This window comes from Erinaceus europaeus, chromosome 20, assembly GCF_950295315.1.
Source record: "Erinaceus europaeus chromosome 20, mEriEur2.1, whole genome shotgun sequence".
Lineage (NCBI taxonomy): Eukaryota > Metazoa > Chordata > Mammalia > Eulipotyphla > Erinaceidae > Erinaceus > Erinaceus europaeus.
The window spans coordinates 57,018,937-57,035,183 of NC_080181.1; the positions used below are offsets into that span (position 1 = coordinate 57,018,937).

A 16,247-nucleotide genomic window follows, 5' to 3' on the forward strand; every position below is an offset into this window, starting at 1 on the left:
CTTTTTCAAGTGCAACAGCGTCCCCCACCCCACCCCACCCACCCTACCCCTTCCCACTCCACCAACCTGGCATAGTCAAGAAATGGGTTATTTCCCATCAGAAAAAATTTAAAATGCCTTTCAAGCACTGAAACTTCAAACAACTAACTACGGTTTATTTTTAAAACAGCTGTAGTGAGGCATGGCTGACAGACTGAGCAGCACTGGGCCCCGCGGCTGTCACTGCTGTCCTAGAGAACAGGCCCACCACACCCAAAGCTCCCCCACACCTGTCCCCAAGTTGCTGAGGACACACAGAGCCGGGCACCTTCCCCACAGCAGGACTACAGCTTGCCTGGATTCCGAGGTAGCTGGGGATCTACCAACAGCCACAGGCTCAGGGGTCTAGAGACTCCAGGCCGCCTGCCTGTACCTGAGGAGGCCCGCTGCTGCCCTGGCAGGCCCGGGGCTTGGGGATGCTGCCCACGGTCAGCTGCCCGGGTGGTTCGTAGCTGACCGCTCCTGCAGTGCCTCGGGCCTCAGCCTCCCTCCCTGATGGGCAGCCAGGGGTGATGCTACCTTCCCAGGGGACGTATGTCCATGTCTGGGGACATGCTGAGTTGTCATTATAGGGGCAGAGGCCCTCCAGGGCGCTGCCAGCCCGACCCCTAAAAAGCTGAAGACCCGGTCCGATACCAGTGCCCGGGGTGGCAGAAGTGACTGGGAACCCAGCGAGGTGTCGAGACCCTTGCTGTTCTTCCAGCTTGAGGAGGAAGCACCAGGGCTGGCCGGAGAGCGCTATAGCCCGGGAGGGCGAAGGCTCAGGAAGTCCCTGGAGCACCCCAGCACCTCCATCCACCCATCTGCCAGCCCGGCCGCACCTGGAGACCTCGCCAGGGCCCAGCTACGGGCAGCACTGACTGGGCACTGCAGGTCGAGCCAACAAGTGACCATCTCTTCACAAAAGCAGATGAGAGAAGATCAGTGTGGCCCACTGCCCAAACTGGGGAAAAGACTGGTCGACCACACTGGGGTGCTGTCCCAGCCAACGTGACAGATGTGTCACACCAGATCACTCCCAGCTCCTCCCCACGCCCACAGAGTCCCCGAGGCCCATCCTATAAAGGAGGGTTTCCCAAGGTGGCTAAGCTGGAACTGGGAGGGAGAGGAGGCTCTCAGCACCCTCGCTCACTGCAGATGAGGTGTGGGCTCGCCTTCCTCCTCTGCCTGGCTTCAAGGCCTCCCTATTCTGTCGCAAACACCACCACTCTAGACCCTTCAGAAAATGCAGGTAGGAAGGACGGGAAGTCCCCAGGTCCTGCCCTTTCAGAGGAAACACCGTGAGCTGTAACAGGGGGAGCTGCTGCCTAGTGCTCTGAGGCACCAGAAATAGGGGAGGGGTGCCGAGAAAGGGGGCCCTGCAGACCACCCAGGGGACAGTGGGAATGCAGGGGTGAGGGGAGCAGGAAGACTGAACCGCAGGGCTCCCCTGGCTACTCCTGGAGCCTCTTAGATTCACAGCAATTCTGAGGACCCAGAGGCTGGCAGCCTCCATCCTGTGTCCCCCAGGTGTGCCCAGCTCATCAGCACATGACTGCCCACAGGACTGTTGGGGGGGAGGTATGGAGCAGTCATCCTGCTATGGGGAACCCCTCCAAAGCCTGTTCTCTTGTGGGAGGGGGGCTCAGGAGAGCGGCTTCCAAATGCTTTGTGACAAACAGGTTATAAAATGCCTGTGTGAAGCCTGTGCTGGATGCAGCCTGACACGGGGCTCACTCCTCACCTCAAGCCTCCAGACCCACTCCCCCAGCGAGGGTTCTGGGCAGCACACTGCAAAGAACTCTGCCTTGTGCCAATGGCGGGAGTGGAGGGACAGGCTGGCAGGGAGAAGCTGGCAAGTGCCCCTGCCGGGGTGGCAGTGCTGGGCCCAGGCCAGTCCCTCCTCCGAGACCCACCGCTGCTCCCTAGGGCCAGCCTCCAGGGTGGGAGGGGCCCGAAAGCGGCCAGGGTGGCTTTCTGTCTGGCCCAACCTTCCTTCTGGGCCAGAGGACAGTGGGAAGGACGTGGGGACTGGGAGGCTGGGGCCAGCCCTGTCCCGATTTCCCCTCATTGGGGTGCTCTTGCTCAGACTGAGGAAGGGCCGTGACTCACTTCCTGCCTCCTCTGACAGCAGTAACACCCTCCCTACGGTGCTGGCCTGGTGGGGGCTGCCCGGGGTGGCCCTGACCGCCACTGCCATCCCTGGAAGCCCCTGGATGCGAAGGGAGTTCCTGCCTGGAGAAGGGAGCTGGTCGGACGTGTCCTGCTGATGGAATCTGCCTCTGCCTCGCAGAGGGTGAACTGAGGTGCTGAACAGGCGGGATCTGAGCCAGGTGCATTCCCTTAGGAATATCACCGACGGTCCAGGCTGATGGTGACAGGTGGGAGGTGGCCACAGCGCTCCTGGGTCACGGGATCATGGGCCGTGCTGGTTGCTGTCCTCACAGGAGGCCGCATCTGGGGAAGCAGGGAGGGAAGGCAGAGTGCTGAGCCCTGGGGTGGCCCGGGAGGTGCTGGCCTCCAGCCCCTCGAGGGTGGTGAGGTTTGCCAGCAGCACCCAGGTGGGGAGCTCCGTGGCCCCAGGTTAGGCTGGAACCAGGCTCGGCTCCAGGGCTGCAGGCGGCCGTCTGGGACCCTGCACAAATTGGTTAGCTGTTGTGCGCCTCAGTTTCCTTATCTGTAAAATGGGATTAATACTGTGAGCCTAACAGGATTATGTGGATTAAAGAATGTACACAGGGAGTAGATATGTGAGGGGCTGGCCGGCTGCCTGGCAGGCGCTTATTGTAAAAAAAAAAAAAAAAAAGGAAAAAAAGACAGCTGGCGAGTTGTTCCGCTCACCCACGTGTCCCGCAGAGGGCGCAGGCTGGGGCCCCCTCGGAGGCAGCCTGGGGTCACTCAGGTGGGGCACCTGCCGGCGGTGATGTGGGGTGCGACCGGCTACACCCCGAATGCGGCGGCAGCCCCTCTCCCGTTGTCCGTCCCGAGGGTCCGGAGCTCAGGCAGGAGCTCACCATGCAGATGGGGCGGGCGCGGGGGGCGCCGAGGTCTCGAGGTTCAGGTGGGGGCCCGGGAGGGTCCGGGCGGGGACACCAGGGCTTTGGTGCCGGCAAGCGGTCGCGGGCGCGCTTGGCCCAGGAGTCCTGGATCTTGAGGGGCGCGGGCCCGGGGATTCCTCGGAGGGAGGCGGGCCTGGGACTCGGGGTTCCACGGTGCGGCCGGGCGGGAGACCGGGGCTGCGGGGCTGCGGGGCTGCGGGCCGGGCGGAGGGGCGCGGGGCTGCGGGCCGGGCGGAGGCGCTGCGGGGCTGCGGGCCGGGCGGAGGGGCGCGGGGCTGCGGGCCGGGCGGAGGCGCTGCGGGGCTGCGGGCCCGGCGGAGGGGCGCGGGGCTGCGGGCCCGGCGGAGCCGCCCCTTCCTACCTGCGGGCCGGGCGCGCTGGGCGGGCGGCGGCGGCGCGGCGCGGGGCGGAGCGCGACGGAGGAGGCGGAGCCGGCGGCGCTGACAGCGGCCGAGTAAACAAGCCGCGCCGCCGCGGCCGGCCGCTGCCCCCGCCCCGCGGAGCCGAGCGCAGGCCGAGCCCTCGCTGCTCGCCGGCCGGGCCAGGCCGAGGCCGCCGCCGCCTGCGCGGGGACGCCGCTCCGGGCGCGGGGAGCGCGCCTCCAGGCCCGCGGCAGCTCGGCCAGGCCCGCGCCCGCACCCGCGCCCGCGCCGCCCGGAAAAGTTTCCCCGCCCGGGCTCAGGGTAAGCGGCGGGGCCGGGGCCGGGGTGCGGGGAGGCGGCGGGCGCGGGCGCGGCGGGCCGGCCCGAGGGCGGAACCGGGGAGCGCGGCCCCGGCCCACCTGGGCGCCCCGCCGGCGCGGGCTTTGGGCCTCGGGGACCGGGAGGCCGGATTCCAGCGCGCCCGCGGGGCCGCCCCGTCCACTCGGCGGGCCGGGAGGGCCTGCGGCCCGGGGAGGGCGAGCGCCGTCGAGGGGCGCCCCCGCCCCGGCTCACCTGGCGAGCGGGCTCAGGTGCGGACGCGGGGGGCCGAGGGGGCCGGGGCGGCCTGCGGGCCAGACCGGTGTGGCCGCCGCCGGGGGCAGTGGGGCCGGCCCGGCCCGAGGGTTGGGAGTCCCCCGGATGGCGAGGGAGGCCAGGTGGTGTGGCCCGGGGAGGGCTGGGCTGCCAGTGTGGACACCGCAGGAGCGTGTCCAAGCCTGACCTCGCTCACCCCGCCAGGGTGAAGTATTTCCTGCTTGCGCTTCCACCGAGCATCTGACTTGTTTTAGAGAGAATTAATGCTGTGGCTGTAAAAAGAAAGAGAAAAGTTGGAGAGTTTTTGGCCTGGTGTTTTTCCCAGCAAGGAAACTGAGGCCCAGAGTGGACTGAGACTGGCCTGAGACCACTGGAGCCGCGGGGGTTGGACGCGGGCCTGCGGGAACCCTGGCGCCCCGGGTCTCTGCTGGGAAGGGAGCCCGAGCTCGCCTCCTGGGCAGGCTCCAGTGTGGGTGTCTGGAGGGCCACCCCAGCCCCGCCACCGCCTGTCCTAGTCCCAGCTCCAGTCCCGCCTGAGAGCTGGGACTCAGAGGGTGAGTCAGAGTCTGGGCTGGGGGTGGGGAGAAGCCCATTCATTCATTGTTCTCAGTTCCTGCTCCTGGAGGCTGAGGGAGCAGGCTGGGGGGCTCTGGGAAGCCGGTCCCCCCCCCACCCTGGCCAGGGGATGTTAGTGGGGACAGGCCCCTCTTGGGGTTGTGCCTCCAGCCTGCCTGTCTTCCGGGTGCTGCAAAGGTAATTAAATTAAGTCGGTTAGTCACCCCTAACACGGGTGCAGCACCCATCCTGCTTGCAGGAGCCTGGCCGTGCCCAGCTGATGGATCTAGATGGGTGGGGGGAGGCCAGCAGAGCTGACAGTGCTGCGGTCTGGGGTGCCTTCGAGGACACGTGGACACGGGAGCAGAGGTCTTGAGCCGGCTCCACATTCTCTGTTAACCTTCACCCTCTGGGGCTGGGCCTCTGGCTACCCTGTGTCTCTTAGACCTGTGCTCTGGAACTGGGCTGCCTGGGGCCCCGTGGACCGGTGGTGTCCAAGCAGGGCAGGGGGCCGTGGACTCTGCCTCTGGGAGGGGAGGAGCTGTGCTGTGGGTGCCTCCCGCCTTCAGCTGTCAGGTTATTTTGGTGTAAACTGAAAATGCTCCAGGAATTATGTGTCTGGTCACCCAGTCTGCAGGGCTGGAACCTCGGCAGAAGCAGAGGCAGCCCCCACCCACCAGGGACCTAGGACAGGCGGCCTGGAGTGGTGAGAACACCAAGGACCTGTGGGAAGCATTCAGCGCAGCAAATCTGGCCCTGAGATGGGGGTGGGCCCCAGCCCCCTTGGTGTCTGGCAGGCGAGGGGCCCTTATGGGGACAGTTATGTGGCCCTAGCAAGAGGCAGAGAGGTTGAGCTGTCTGTTTGCTGAAGGAGGAAAAACAACGCCAGGACTATTGATTCAGCCTCACCTTGGTGTTCCCAGGCTTCTCTGCAGCCCTGGGGCAGCCCTGGCTCGGGTTACGGAGGGAGGGGGTGGAGCGGGCAGTGAGCAGGGGGGCTGCTGGGGTGTCTGGCGGCTGGGCAACTGGCCAGCCTTCCCCCAGGAAGCAGTGTCGGAAGAGCCTGGTGCCCTGACTGCTGGGCGGGGGTCTGGGCCACAGGGGGAGGTGAAGCTAAGTGCCCCAGGCCCCCACACCACCTAGGGTGACCCACCCTTCCTTCCTGGGGACTGTGGGTCTTTGTAAATAACCCCCTGGGGCTGGATTTGCTTTGCTGAGGCAGGAAATGGACGGGCAGCGTGGTGAAGTTGTCTCCCCTTAGAAACTTTAAAAACACAAACAGGCCAGGAGATAGCTTGCCTGGTAGAGCTCAAGCTTTATCACAACTTGAGGCCTGCCCGGGATTTGAAACCCAGCACCACCTAGGAGCACCATGGACAGTAACGGGGGGAAGCTCCACAGAGGGCCTAGCAGTGCTGTGGTGTCTCCATTTCTCTAAAAAAAAAAAAAAAAAAAAAAAACCAACGGGAAATCCAGCATTTCATTTCTGTATAGAACAGACCTGGGTGGTTTAGGAGACCACAAAGATGGTGGCAGTGACTTGCCATCCCCACTGTCTCGGGAGACCCCTTGTTACCTTTGTAATTCGCGGCCCTCCAGACTCTGGCGCTGGTGCATAAGGACGCGTGAACAAGCGGGCTCCTTAGTGAGGCGGCTGGTCACAGGGTCTTCCATGTGGCCCTCTGCCCTGCAAGCCATCGTTCTAGCAGAGTGCTTGGGCCTGGGCTCCCGAGTCCTGGTGTGGTGAAGCTGGGCTCGTGTGTGCAGGACTCCATGTGCCCAGCTCCCCACAGACCCCGGGACTGCATCTTGTGGGGTGGGGGCAGCTGCACTACACGTCCGGACGGGCTTGACACTCGCTCTCCGCTTCTCTCCCCCAGAGCCGCAGCCAGCAACCACCAGTGCCAGCCCCGCCTGGCCCGGACCCATGCCCCCTCCAGCCAGCCCTGGGCCACGGACAGTGAGCAGGCACTCGGGGGCCCTGTGAGCAGGCCAAGGAGACGAAGGCTCCGGGGGTCCCGGCCACCTGCGCCCCCCATGGAGCGGAGGCCCTGGGTGCTCTGGGTGGTAGCAGCAGCAGGAGCCCTGGTCCTGCTGGCGGCCGACGCCTGCGGCCAGAGTGTCTTCACCAACACCTGGGCTGTGCACGTCTCTGGGGGCCCAGCCGTGGCAGACAGCGTGGCCCGCAAGCATGGCTTCCTCAACCTGGGCCAGGTAGGTGTGCGCCCATCTGCTGAAGGGGCACTGGGCAGGAAGCGCGGCCCCTCCTTGCAGGCTGCCGTCCACCCCCACCTCTCGGGGACTGACAGATGGGGAGCCCAGCCCCGTCTCCTGCTCTGTTGCAGATCTTTGGTGACTATTATCACTTCTGGCACCGAGCAGTGACAAAGCGGTCCCTGTCACCTCACCGCCTGCGGCACAGTCGACTGCAGAGGGAGCCTCAAGTGAGTGTGGCCCCAGCCCTTGCTGTCCCCTCCCTCCCCACATGGGGGCCTCTCCCTCCCCCCTTGCCCCATAGCTGACCACACCTGCTTGCCTCACCCCCCCACAGGTACAGTGGCTGGAGCAGCAAGTGACGAAGCGCCGGATCAAACGGGACGTGTTCCAGGAGCCCACAGACCCCAAGTTCCCCCAGCAGTGGTACTTGGTACGTGACCTCGGTGTCTAGGCAGAGGGCGGTGGGCATTGCTGGGTAGGCTGGTGGAGGAGGTCGGGGGCATCTCCGGGCTGATGACTGTGGGATGTCGTCCCCATAGTCTGGCGTCGCCCAGCGGGACCTGAATGTGAAGGAGGCCTGGGCTCAGGGCTTCACGGGCCGAGGCATCGTGGTCTCCATCCTGGACGACGGCATCGAGAAGAACCACCCAGACTTGGCAGGCAATTATGTGAGGAGCCGGGTGGGAGGCAGCTGGCTGGTATGGGGTGAGAAGAGGGCTCGTGTGTGCAGGACTCCCATGTGCCCAGCTTCCCACAGACCCCAGAACTGCACCTTGTGGGGTGGGGGCAGCTGCACGTCACGTCTGGACGGGCCCTGTCACCAGGGTGCCTGGGAGTCCCCTGACCCTGGCTGTGCTGTTTCTAGGACCCCGGGGCCAGCTTCGACGTCAACGATCAGGACCCAGACCCTCAGCCCCGGTACACGCAGATGAATGACAACAGGTGAGGAAAAGCCAGCCCAGAGGCCTCTGCAGGGAGGTGGCAGACGGAGTGGACGGGGCAGCCTGAGTGGCCGCTAGCCGCCAGCCCTTCTCACCCCTCCCTCTGCCTGCTGTGCTCCCCCTCCCACTAACGCCGCCGTGCCCTTGGCCCCGGCAGGCATGGCACTCGATGTGCGGGGGAAGTGGCCGCCGTGGCCAATAATGGAGTCTGCGGCGTGGGTGTGGCCTACAACGCCCGCATCGGAGGTGAGTGTGGGCCCGAGCCCGGCTTTGGGAGGGCCCTTCGGGTGTGCTCGTTCTCCTTCCCCTTGCCCACTGTCCGCTTCCTGCCAGTCTCCCATGTGGCTCCTTACACTGCACGGTGGCTACTTCGTAGAGGGCACTTGGCTGCTGGAGGAGCTGGGCCCCATGCCACAGGCCCTCCATGCCGCAGACCCCTCCATGCTGCAGACCTCTCCATGCTGCAGGCCCTCCACGCCGCAGACCCCTCCATGCTGCAGACCCCTCCATGCCACAGGCCCTCCATGCCGCAGGCCCCAGTATCATGGGTGCCATGCTTCAGGGCAGCTGAGTGCAGTTCAGCAGGCCTCTCCTGCATCCGCATCCAAGTGATAAAGGCCTTGTTTCCACTGTGAGGCTCTGGCCCTTCAGGTCCAGCAACCTGACGTGGGCAGTACACAGCACGTCTGTCCCTCCCTGTCTATGAAAGGCAGACCGGGCTCAGGGCTCACCAGCACACCACTGCCTGGACCCACACGCCACCCCTCTCCCTGACTCCCCCCCCCCCCCCGCCAGGGGTGCGCATGCTGGACGGCGAAGTTACAGATGCGGTAGAGGCTCGCTCGCTGGGCCTGAACCCCAACCACATCCACATCTACAGCGCCAGCTGGGGCCCCGAGGATGACGGCAAGACAGTGGATGGGCCTGCCCGCCTGGCCGAGGAGGCCTTCTTCCGGGGGGTCAGCCAGGTGAGGTGGGGTGCAAGCCGGGCTAGGGCCCCAGCTGTCTTCACAGCCTTCTCCTTTGAATTTCCTTACTGTTGTTTCGTTCTTTCTCCAAAGACTGACTTTTTTTTTTATGAGGGGAAGAGAGAGAGACACACCCCATCACAGGATGTGTAGACATGCCAGCCACACAAGTCCTGTGCTCTAGCGTGCTGAGCCATCTCGCTGGCCCTGTTCTTTCTTGCATGTGTGGTGCAGCTGTAACCCTGGACCACAGCCTGTGGACAACCACGGAGCACCTCTCTGGTCAAGTTTTTTTTTTCATTCAGAGCACACTGCTCAGCTCTGATGATGGTGCAGGGGATTGAACCTGGGACTTTGGAGCCTCAGGCATGAGAGGCTCTTTGCAGAACCATTATGCTGTCTCCCCCACTTTGGACAAGTTTCTCACTCTCTACTTTCTGAGAAAAAGGAGAAAGACTCCCGAGAGCTGCCCCATCATCCTTGGAGCTCCCTTGGCGCTGCCCTGCCCATGGCGCTCCCTTGGTGAGGGTGGTGATGGTGCTCCGGGCCTCACACCCGCCTGGTAATACATGCTTTTCACCTACCTCATTTCATTTGCTCTTATGTTTAGTTTTAAGGTTTTAAAATCTGTGTTTGGGAGTCGGGCTGTAGCGCAGCGGGTTAAGCGCAGGTGGCGCAAAGCACAAGGACCAGCATAAGGATCCCGGTTCAAACGCCGGCTCCCCACCTGCAGGGGAGTCGCTTCACAGGCGGTGAAGCAGGTCTGCAGGTGTCTGTCTTTCTCTCCCCCTCTCTGTCTTCCCCTCCTCTCTCCATTTCTCTCTGTCCTATCCAACAACGACAACAACAATAATAACTACAACAGTAAAACAACAAGGGCAAAAAAAGGGAATAAATAAATAAAAATAAATATTAAAAAAAAATCTGTGTTTATTAGGACACCAAGGGGATAAAACAATGCCTAAAACTGAGCTGTGCTTTGACCCCCCCCCTTATAAAAATTAATATTTTAAAAGTATTTATTTAGTAACAAGAGGGAGAGAGAGAACTAAAACATCACTCTGACAGCTGCAGTGCCAGTGGTTGAATTTAGGGACACATGGTTGCAAATCTTGTGCTTTTCCCCTCTGCAGCATCTCTTGGACAGAAAAGAAGAAAGAAAAAAACTTGAATAGTAGGAGTTGGGCGGTAGCGTAGCGTGTTAAGCACAGGTGGCACAAAGCGCAAGGGCCGGCATAAGGATCCCGGATTGAGCCCCCGGCTCCCCACCTGCAGGGGAGTCGCTTCGCAGGCGGTGAAGCAGGTCTGCAGGTGTCTGTCTTTCTCTCCCCCTCTCTGTCTTCCCCTCCTCTCTCCATTTCTCTCTGTCCTGTCCAACAACAACAGCTATGACAACAATAACAACTACAACAAGCACAACAACAAGGGCAACAAAATGGGAAAAGTAGCCTGCAGGAGCAGGAGGCAAAAAAAAAAAAAAGAAAGAAAGAAAGAAAGAAAAGAAAAAGAAAGAAAAAACTATAATTTAAAAATAGAATAAATCATAAGACTGAGGGACTACCGGGGGGAAGAAGAAAATTGGGGCTGGCAGGCAGCTCACCGGGGAGGGCGCCTGGTTAGCCGTGTACACAGGACCCAGGTTTGAGCTCTGACCCCACCACACCGGGTCTGCTTCAGTGTAGTGGTATCGCTCCTTTCCTCTCTACCTGCAAAAGTTAGTCTCTAGTGCTGAAATCCCAGTGGTGACTAAAAAGGAAAAAAATGGAGGATGGGGTGGGGGGAGAAAGAAAAAAGTGAATTGAACTCACCCCAGGCCTGAGCTGAAATGTATGAGCATTAGGTGGGAGTCAAGTTATTTTTTTAATAATAAAGTAAGATTTGTGGGCCAGGCAGTGGTGCACCTGGTTAACTGCTCCCATTATAGTGCGCAAGGACCCAGGTTCAAGCCCCTGGTCCCTACCTGCAAGGGGGGAAGCTTCACGAGTGGTGGAGCAGGGCCACAGGTGTCTCTCCATCCCTTTCCCTCTCTACCTTGTCCTCCCCTCTCAATTTCTCTGTTCTATCCAAAAGTAAATAATATTAAAAATAATTTTAAAAGAAATTAAAATAATAATAATAAAGTAAGATTTTAATAGAATTTACATGGCTATAAAGCCACTGGGTGTATTCTCTGTGCACAGAGAGAAGTGTATATTGCATGCATGCCTGATCCCCCAAACATCTTGGGATGGGGTGGTGAGGAGGGACATAGGGAACATGGCCCCAGGCTGCCCCCCCCACACCCTGCTGTCCAGTGACCAACCCGTCTGCCCACAGGGCCGAGGGGGCCTGGGCTCCATCTTTGTCTGGGCCTCGGGGAACGGGGGCCGGGAACACGACAGCTGCAACTGTGATGGCTACACCAACAGCATCTACACGCTGTCCATCAGCAGCGCCACCCAGCTCGGCAACGTGCCCTGGTACAGCGAGGCCTGCTCCTCCACCCTGGCCACCACCTACAGCAGCGGCAACCAGAACGAGAAGCAGATTGTGAGTCTTGCCAGCGTGGGGCTGTGGGGAGCCAGGGAAAACGGGGCAGGGGGACATGGCTCAGGCACCATGGACCCTGAGCCAGGGGCTTTCAGAATCCCGGGGCGTGGGGCTGTGTGGATGCTCCCTGCAAGCTTGCATGCACCTTCCTGAACCATGTCCCCCCAGGGCAGGGCTGCCTGGGGACCTGGCATGGACCCAGAGCCAGATGACCTGCAGGCCTGGGGACTCAGGCCCAGCCTGCTTCCTACAGGGCCAGCAATAACTTAAGACTCACTTAAGGTCAGGCCGGTTTGTTCATCCTCAAAATATAGATTCCCTGCATAAGCATTCTCTCATGCAAGAAAACGGAGGTGGGTCTGAATAGCACCCCTTCCTCCTTGCTCATTCAGGTTACCATTTCTACAGAAGTGGGCCTGCAGGCTCTGACTTCCTGTGGCAGCAGGCCTTTTAGTCAACTTCAGAAGTGTATCCAGGGAGTCGGGCGGTAGTGCAGCGGGTTCAGCGCACATGGCGCACATGGCGCAAAGCGCAAGGACCGGCATAAGGATCCCAATTCTAGCCCCAGGCTCCCCACCTGCAGGGGAGTCGCTTCACAAGCGGTGAAGCAGGTCTGCAGGTGTCTGTCTTTCTCTCCCCCTCTCTGTCTTCCCCTCCTCACTCCATTTCTCTCTGTCTTATCCAACAACAAAAATATCAGTAACAACAATAACTACAACAATAAAACAGGGGCAACAAAAGAAAATAAATAAAGTAAAATGATTTAAAAAAAAGTGTATTCAGCACAACACACTTTGTGCAGGGGGAGCCAGGAGCTCAGCACCAGGCACAAGTGCTTTGGTGTCTCTTTCCTCCTCTCTGCATCATGAGTTGGGGGAAGGCCTGGAGAGATAGCATAATGGTTCTGCAGATGACTTTCACATCTGAGGCACTGAGTTCCCATGTTCAGTCCCCAGCACCACCATGTGCCAGAGCTGAGCAGGGCTCTGCTGAAGAAGCAAAAGAGTTTCCCCGATGCCTCAGCGTAGTTTCCCACGTGTGAGGACCTGAGCTTGAGCCTCTGGCACCACATGGGAGCGCCTGCACAGGACAAGCTTCACAAGTAGTAGAACGGTGCCGTGCTGTCTCCCTCCCCTCTCAGTCTCTCTCCCTGTTTTTCTCTGTGATTAAAAAACTGGAAAATAAACAAGCCTGCAAGGAGTAGAGGAATCCATCAGGTATGAAATCGAGGCCACCAAAAAAACCACAAAATTATTCAACCTCTGCTTGACCACTGTGCTCCATGGGCCACTGTGGCCCAGTCAGCTGGGGGCCTGTCCACAGACACCCCATGTGAGGGAAGCAGGCAGCTGACCCTCTGGTGCCTACGGCCCAGCCCACAACACTGTCTCCCCACAGGTGACCACGGACCTGCGGCAGAAGTGCACAGAGTCCCACACGGGCACCTCCGCCTCCGCCCCCCTGGCTGCCGGTATCATCGCGCTCACCCTGGAGGCCAAGTGAGTGGGGGGCTCGACAGCCCTGCCCCCAGCACCCTCTGCCAGGCGGTGCCTGTCAGCCCCCATCTCTGTCTCCCACAGCAAGAACCTCACCTGGCGGGACATGCAGCACCTAGTGGTGCAGACCTCCAAGCCGGCCCACCTCAATGCCAACGACTGGAGCACCAACGGCGTGGGCCGCAAAGGTGAGCACAGGCGCCGGGGGTGGATCGGCCAGACCCCCCACCCCTGTGTCTTCCACCCACACGTCCCGCCTGCCCCCACAGTGAGCCACTCCTACGGCTATGGGCTGCTGGATGCGGGCGCCATGGTGGCCCTGGCCCAGAACTGGACAACGGTGGCCCCCCAGCGGAAGTGTGTCATCGACATCCTCACAGAACCCAAGTGAGGGCCGGACCCTGGCTTGGGGGGTGGGGTGGCCAATGGCCCCCCAGGGGCGCCCCTCACCGTGCTTTCCTGCAGGGACATCGGGAAGCGGCTGGAGGTGCGGAAGCCAGTGAGCGCCTGCCTGGGGGAGCCCAACCACATCGTGAGGCTGGAGCACGCGCAGGCGCGGCTCACCCTGTCCTACAATCGCCGGGGCGACCTGGCCATCCACCTGGTCAGCCCCATGGGCACCCGCTCCACCCTGCTGGCTGCCAGGTGCCCACCCCGTCCGGCCCGGTGCCTCCCTCTGCTGTGTGCCTGGCCTCACACTCCCGCTCCCAGCCCCATCTCCCCAGACACTCCTGGGCAGGGCCATTCTGTCCTGGGTCTCTGTGGGACACCCTGACGTCTGCCTGCTGGACGCCAGTGGGCTGTGCGATGCCCCAGCGCGTCTCCAGAATCTTCTGGGTGGCACCTTTGGTTTCCCCGGGGAAACCAGGGACACTGTCCTTCCCCACCCTAAAGGGTTGGTGCTGCGTGGGGGTGGGAGGTCCACGCCGGGTCCCGGGGCCTCACACTACACCCCCAAACAGGCCTCACGACTACTCCGCGGACGGCTTCAATGACTGGGCCTTCATGACCACCCACTCCTGGGATGAGGACCCCTCCGGCGAGTGGGTCCTGGAGATCGAGAACACCAGCGAGGCCAACAACTACGGTACTGGTTGCCGGAGGGCTGGGGGCGGGGGTCTGGCCTGGGCCAGTACCTGAGCTCTTGCCGCACCCCACCTCCACAGGGACACTGACCAAGTTCACCCTTGTGCTGTATGGCACGGCACCGGAGGGTCTGCCCACCGCCCCAGAGAGCGTTGGCTGCAAGACCCTCACGTCCAGCCAAGCCTGTGTGGGTGAGTCTTGGGGCCCAGGCAGGGAACAGGGAGGTCTGGGGGTGATAGTCCCACACTTTCCGCTCCCGGCTCCTCTGCTAACCCCCCTCTCCCGGCCACAGTGTGCGAGGAAGGCTTCTCCCTGCACCAGAAGAGCTGTGTCCAGCACTGCCCCCCTGGAACGACCCCCCAGGTCCTCATGACGCACTACAGCACAGAGAATGACGTGGAGCCCATCCGGGCCAGCGTCTGTGTCCCCTGCCATGCCTCCTGTGCCACCTGCCGGGGCCCGGCCCCCACAGACTGCCTCAGCTGCCCCAGTCACGCCTCCCTGGACCCTGTGGGGCAGACCTGCTCCCGGCAGAGCCAGAGCAGCCGTGAGTCCCCGCCGAGGCCTCCCCTGCCACCTGGGCCTCCTGCCGAGCCAGCGGCCGAGCCCAGGGAGCGGGCAGAGCTGCTGCCTTCACACCTGCCCGAGGTGGTGGCCGGCCTGAGCTGTGCCCTCATCGTGCTGGTCTTCGCCACCATCTTCCTGGTCCTGCAGCTGCGCTCTGGCTTCAGCTTCCGGGGCGTGAAGGTGCACACCATGGACCGCGGCCTCATTTCTTATAAGGGGCTGCCGCCCGAGGCCTGGCAGGAGGAGTGCCCATCGGAGTCAGACGAGGATGAGGGCCGAGGCGAGAGGACCGCTTTCATCAGAGACCAGAGCGCCCTCTGACACCTGCTGACGCCCTACGGCCCACCCCTCCTGGGCACTTTTTTAATTCACCAAAGTATTTTTCTATCTCGGGACTGGGTTTGGATCCTGGTGGGGGAGGCAGGAGAGGCCAGTGCTACCTCCTGGTACTGCCTCCCTCACACACGGGGTTCCCCAGCTGCCTGAGGTGGGTCCCAGGACCAGCCGGGGCAGGGGCCTCACCCCCCCCACACACCCCGTGGGGAGGAAGGAGTGGAGCCCAGGGTTGGGCCCTGCTTCGTGAGAAGGGATGTGGCCCTTCTCCTGGGCACCCCTGCTGAGCCCCCTCGTCCCTCTGAAGCAATAATGGCCCCACCGGGCAGCAGGGAGGCCGACCAGGGGCCGTTGGAGAAGGAGGAGGCTGCCTCTCCAAGGGCTTCTGCATCCCAGTCTGGCCCCACCCACGGGTCCCCCTCTCAGCGAGCCTCGTGGAAGTGGTGGGCTGCCATGAAGAAGGGACCAAGGCGAGGCGGTGCATACCCTCTGCCCACCTGTGCCCTGTTTCTGAGCCCGGGGCTGCCCGGGCTGTTGGCACACAGTCCTGGAGCCCCTGGGTGGATGGTGGGGAGGGACGGTGGCCCCCCGCTCCTCCCCCCCCCACCCTATGCTGCTTTCCCCTGTGGGGACCTCAGGGGCTGTTTGAGGATATATTTTCACTCTGTGACGATTTCACTTTAGATGCTGATTTTTTTTTTTTTTTTTGTATTTTTAATGGGGGTAGCAGTTGCCCATCCACCTCCCCATGCCCACCGTTCACCCTGCTGCTAGGCCCCTGGCCACAGCCAGATGCCGGGGAACAGAGCAGCTGGACCCCAAGTGCTGGAGGGGCAGGCGGGCCCCGGGCAAGGGCTGCTGGGAGGGGCAGGCCTGCAGTGCCTCTGCAGGACTCATCCTAACAAGGGCCAGGGTGGGTGGGCGGGTGGGCGGGCGGGCAGTGGCCCGAGCCCATCACTGTGCCCTGGCGGGAACACTGGCCTGGCCTTTCCCAAAGTCCCCTCTTCTGACGTGCCTTTTGCACCCCTCCCACTAGGACAATCAGTCCCCTCCCAGCTGGGAGCCCCCCTTTTCTTTCTCCTGGCCCTTCCCGATCCCCAGCCACATGCCCAGGGGTGCCCCCCGCCCGCCCCCAACCCCGCGTGGCCAGCCCAGTGCGTTTTGTAAGATGCTGGGCTGGTGCACAGTGACTTTTCTTTTTGTTTCTTGTAATTTAAACAGGCCCAGCATTGTTGGTTCTATTTAATGGACATGAAATGATGTTAGAGATTTTAAAGTGATTAAACGTGCTGACTATGCAAACCAGGCTCAGTCTCCCTGTGTGCTGAAACCACCCCCCCCACCTCCCCCCCCACACACACCATTGGGGCCGGTGTTGGGGGAAGAGACCCCCACAGCAGGCCTGCCTCTGGGGCCACGGCCAGGACTTCGATCCAAGGACGGGTCAAGCCAGTGCCTACCACTGTAGCTCAGGGTCTGAAGTGGCCAGGCCACCCACCAAAGGGTGGGGGGTGGTTTGTTG

General features: G+C 61.9%; 1 protein-coding gene across 5 annotated transcripts; it reads left to right on the plus strand.

Moving 5' to 3' along the window:
- The first annotated feature begins 1,809 nt into the window (after positions 1-1,809).
- On the plus strand, positions 1,810-16,031 carry FURIN (furin, paired basic amino acid cleaving enzyme). Of its 5 annotated transcripts, XM_060179502.1 has the most exons (18): positions 3,524-3,760; positions 4,238-4,587; positions 5,219-5,294; positions 6,471-6,802; positions 6,934-7,032; positions 7,140-7,235; positions 7,345-7,473; positions 7,671-7,747; positions 7,904-7,992; positions 8,542-8,714; positions 11,031-11,243; positions 12,642-12,742; positions 12,824-12,927; positions 13,009-13,126; positions 13,205-13,384; positions 13,702-13,826; positions 13,906-14,016; positions 14,118-16,031. In XM_060179502.1, exons 4-18 carry the CDS (start codon positions 6,626-6,628, stop codon positions 14,711-14,713), a joined length of 2,388 nt encoding a protein of 795 aa, XP_060035485.1. In that variant the 5' UTR covers positions 3,524-3,760; positions 4,238-4,587; positions 5,219-5,294; positions 6,471-6,625; the 3' UTR covers positions 14,714-16,031. The 5 variants fall into 5 exon arrangements, with proteins under 5 accessions (XP_060035488.1, XP_060035485.1, XP_060035486.1 ...); XM_060179503.1 differs by lacking the exon at positions 5,219-5,294; XM_060179506.1 differs by lacking the exon at positions 4,238-4,587.
- Positions 16,032-16,247: the final 216 nt, after the last annotated feature.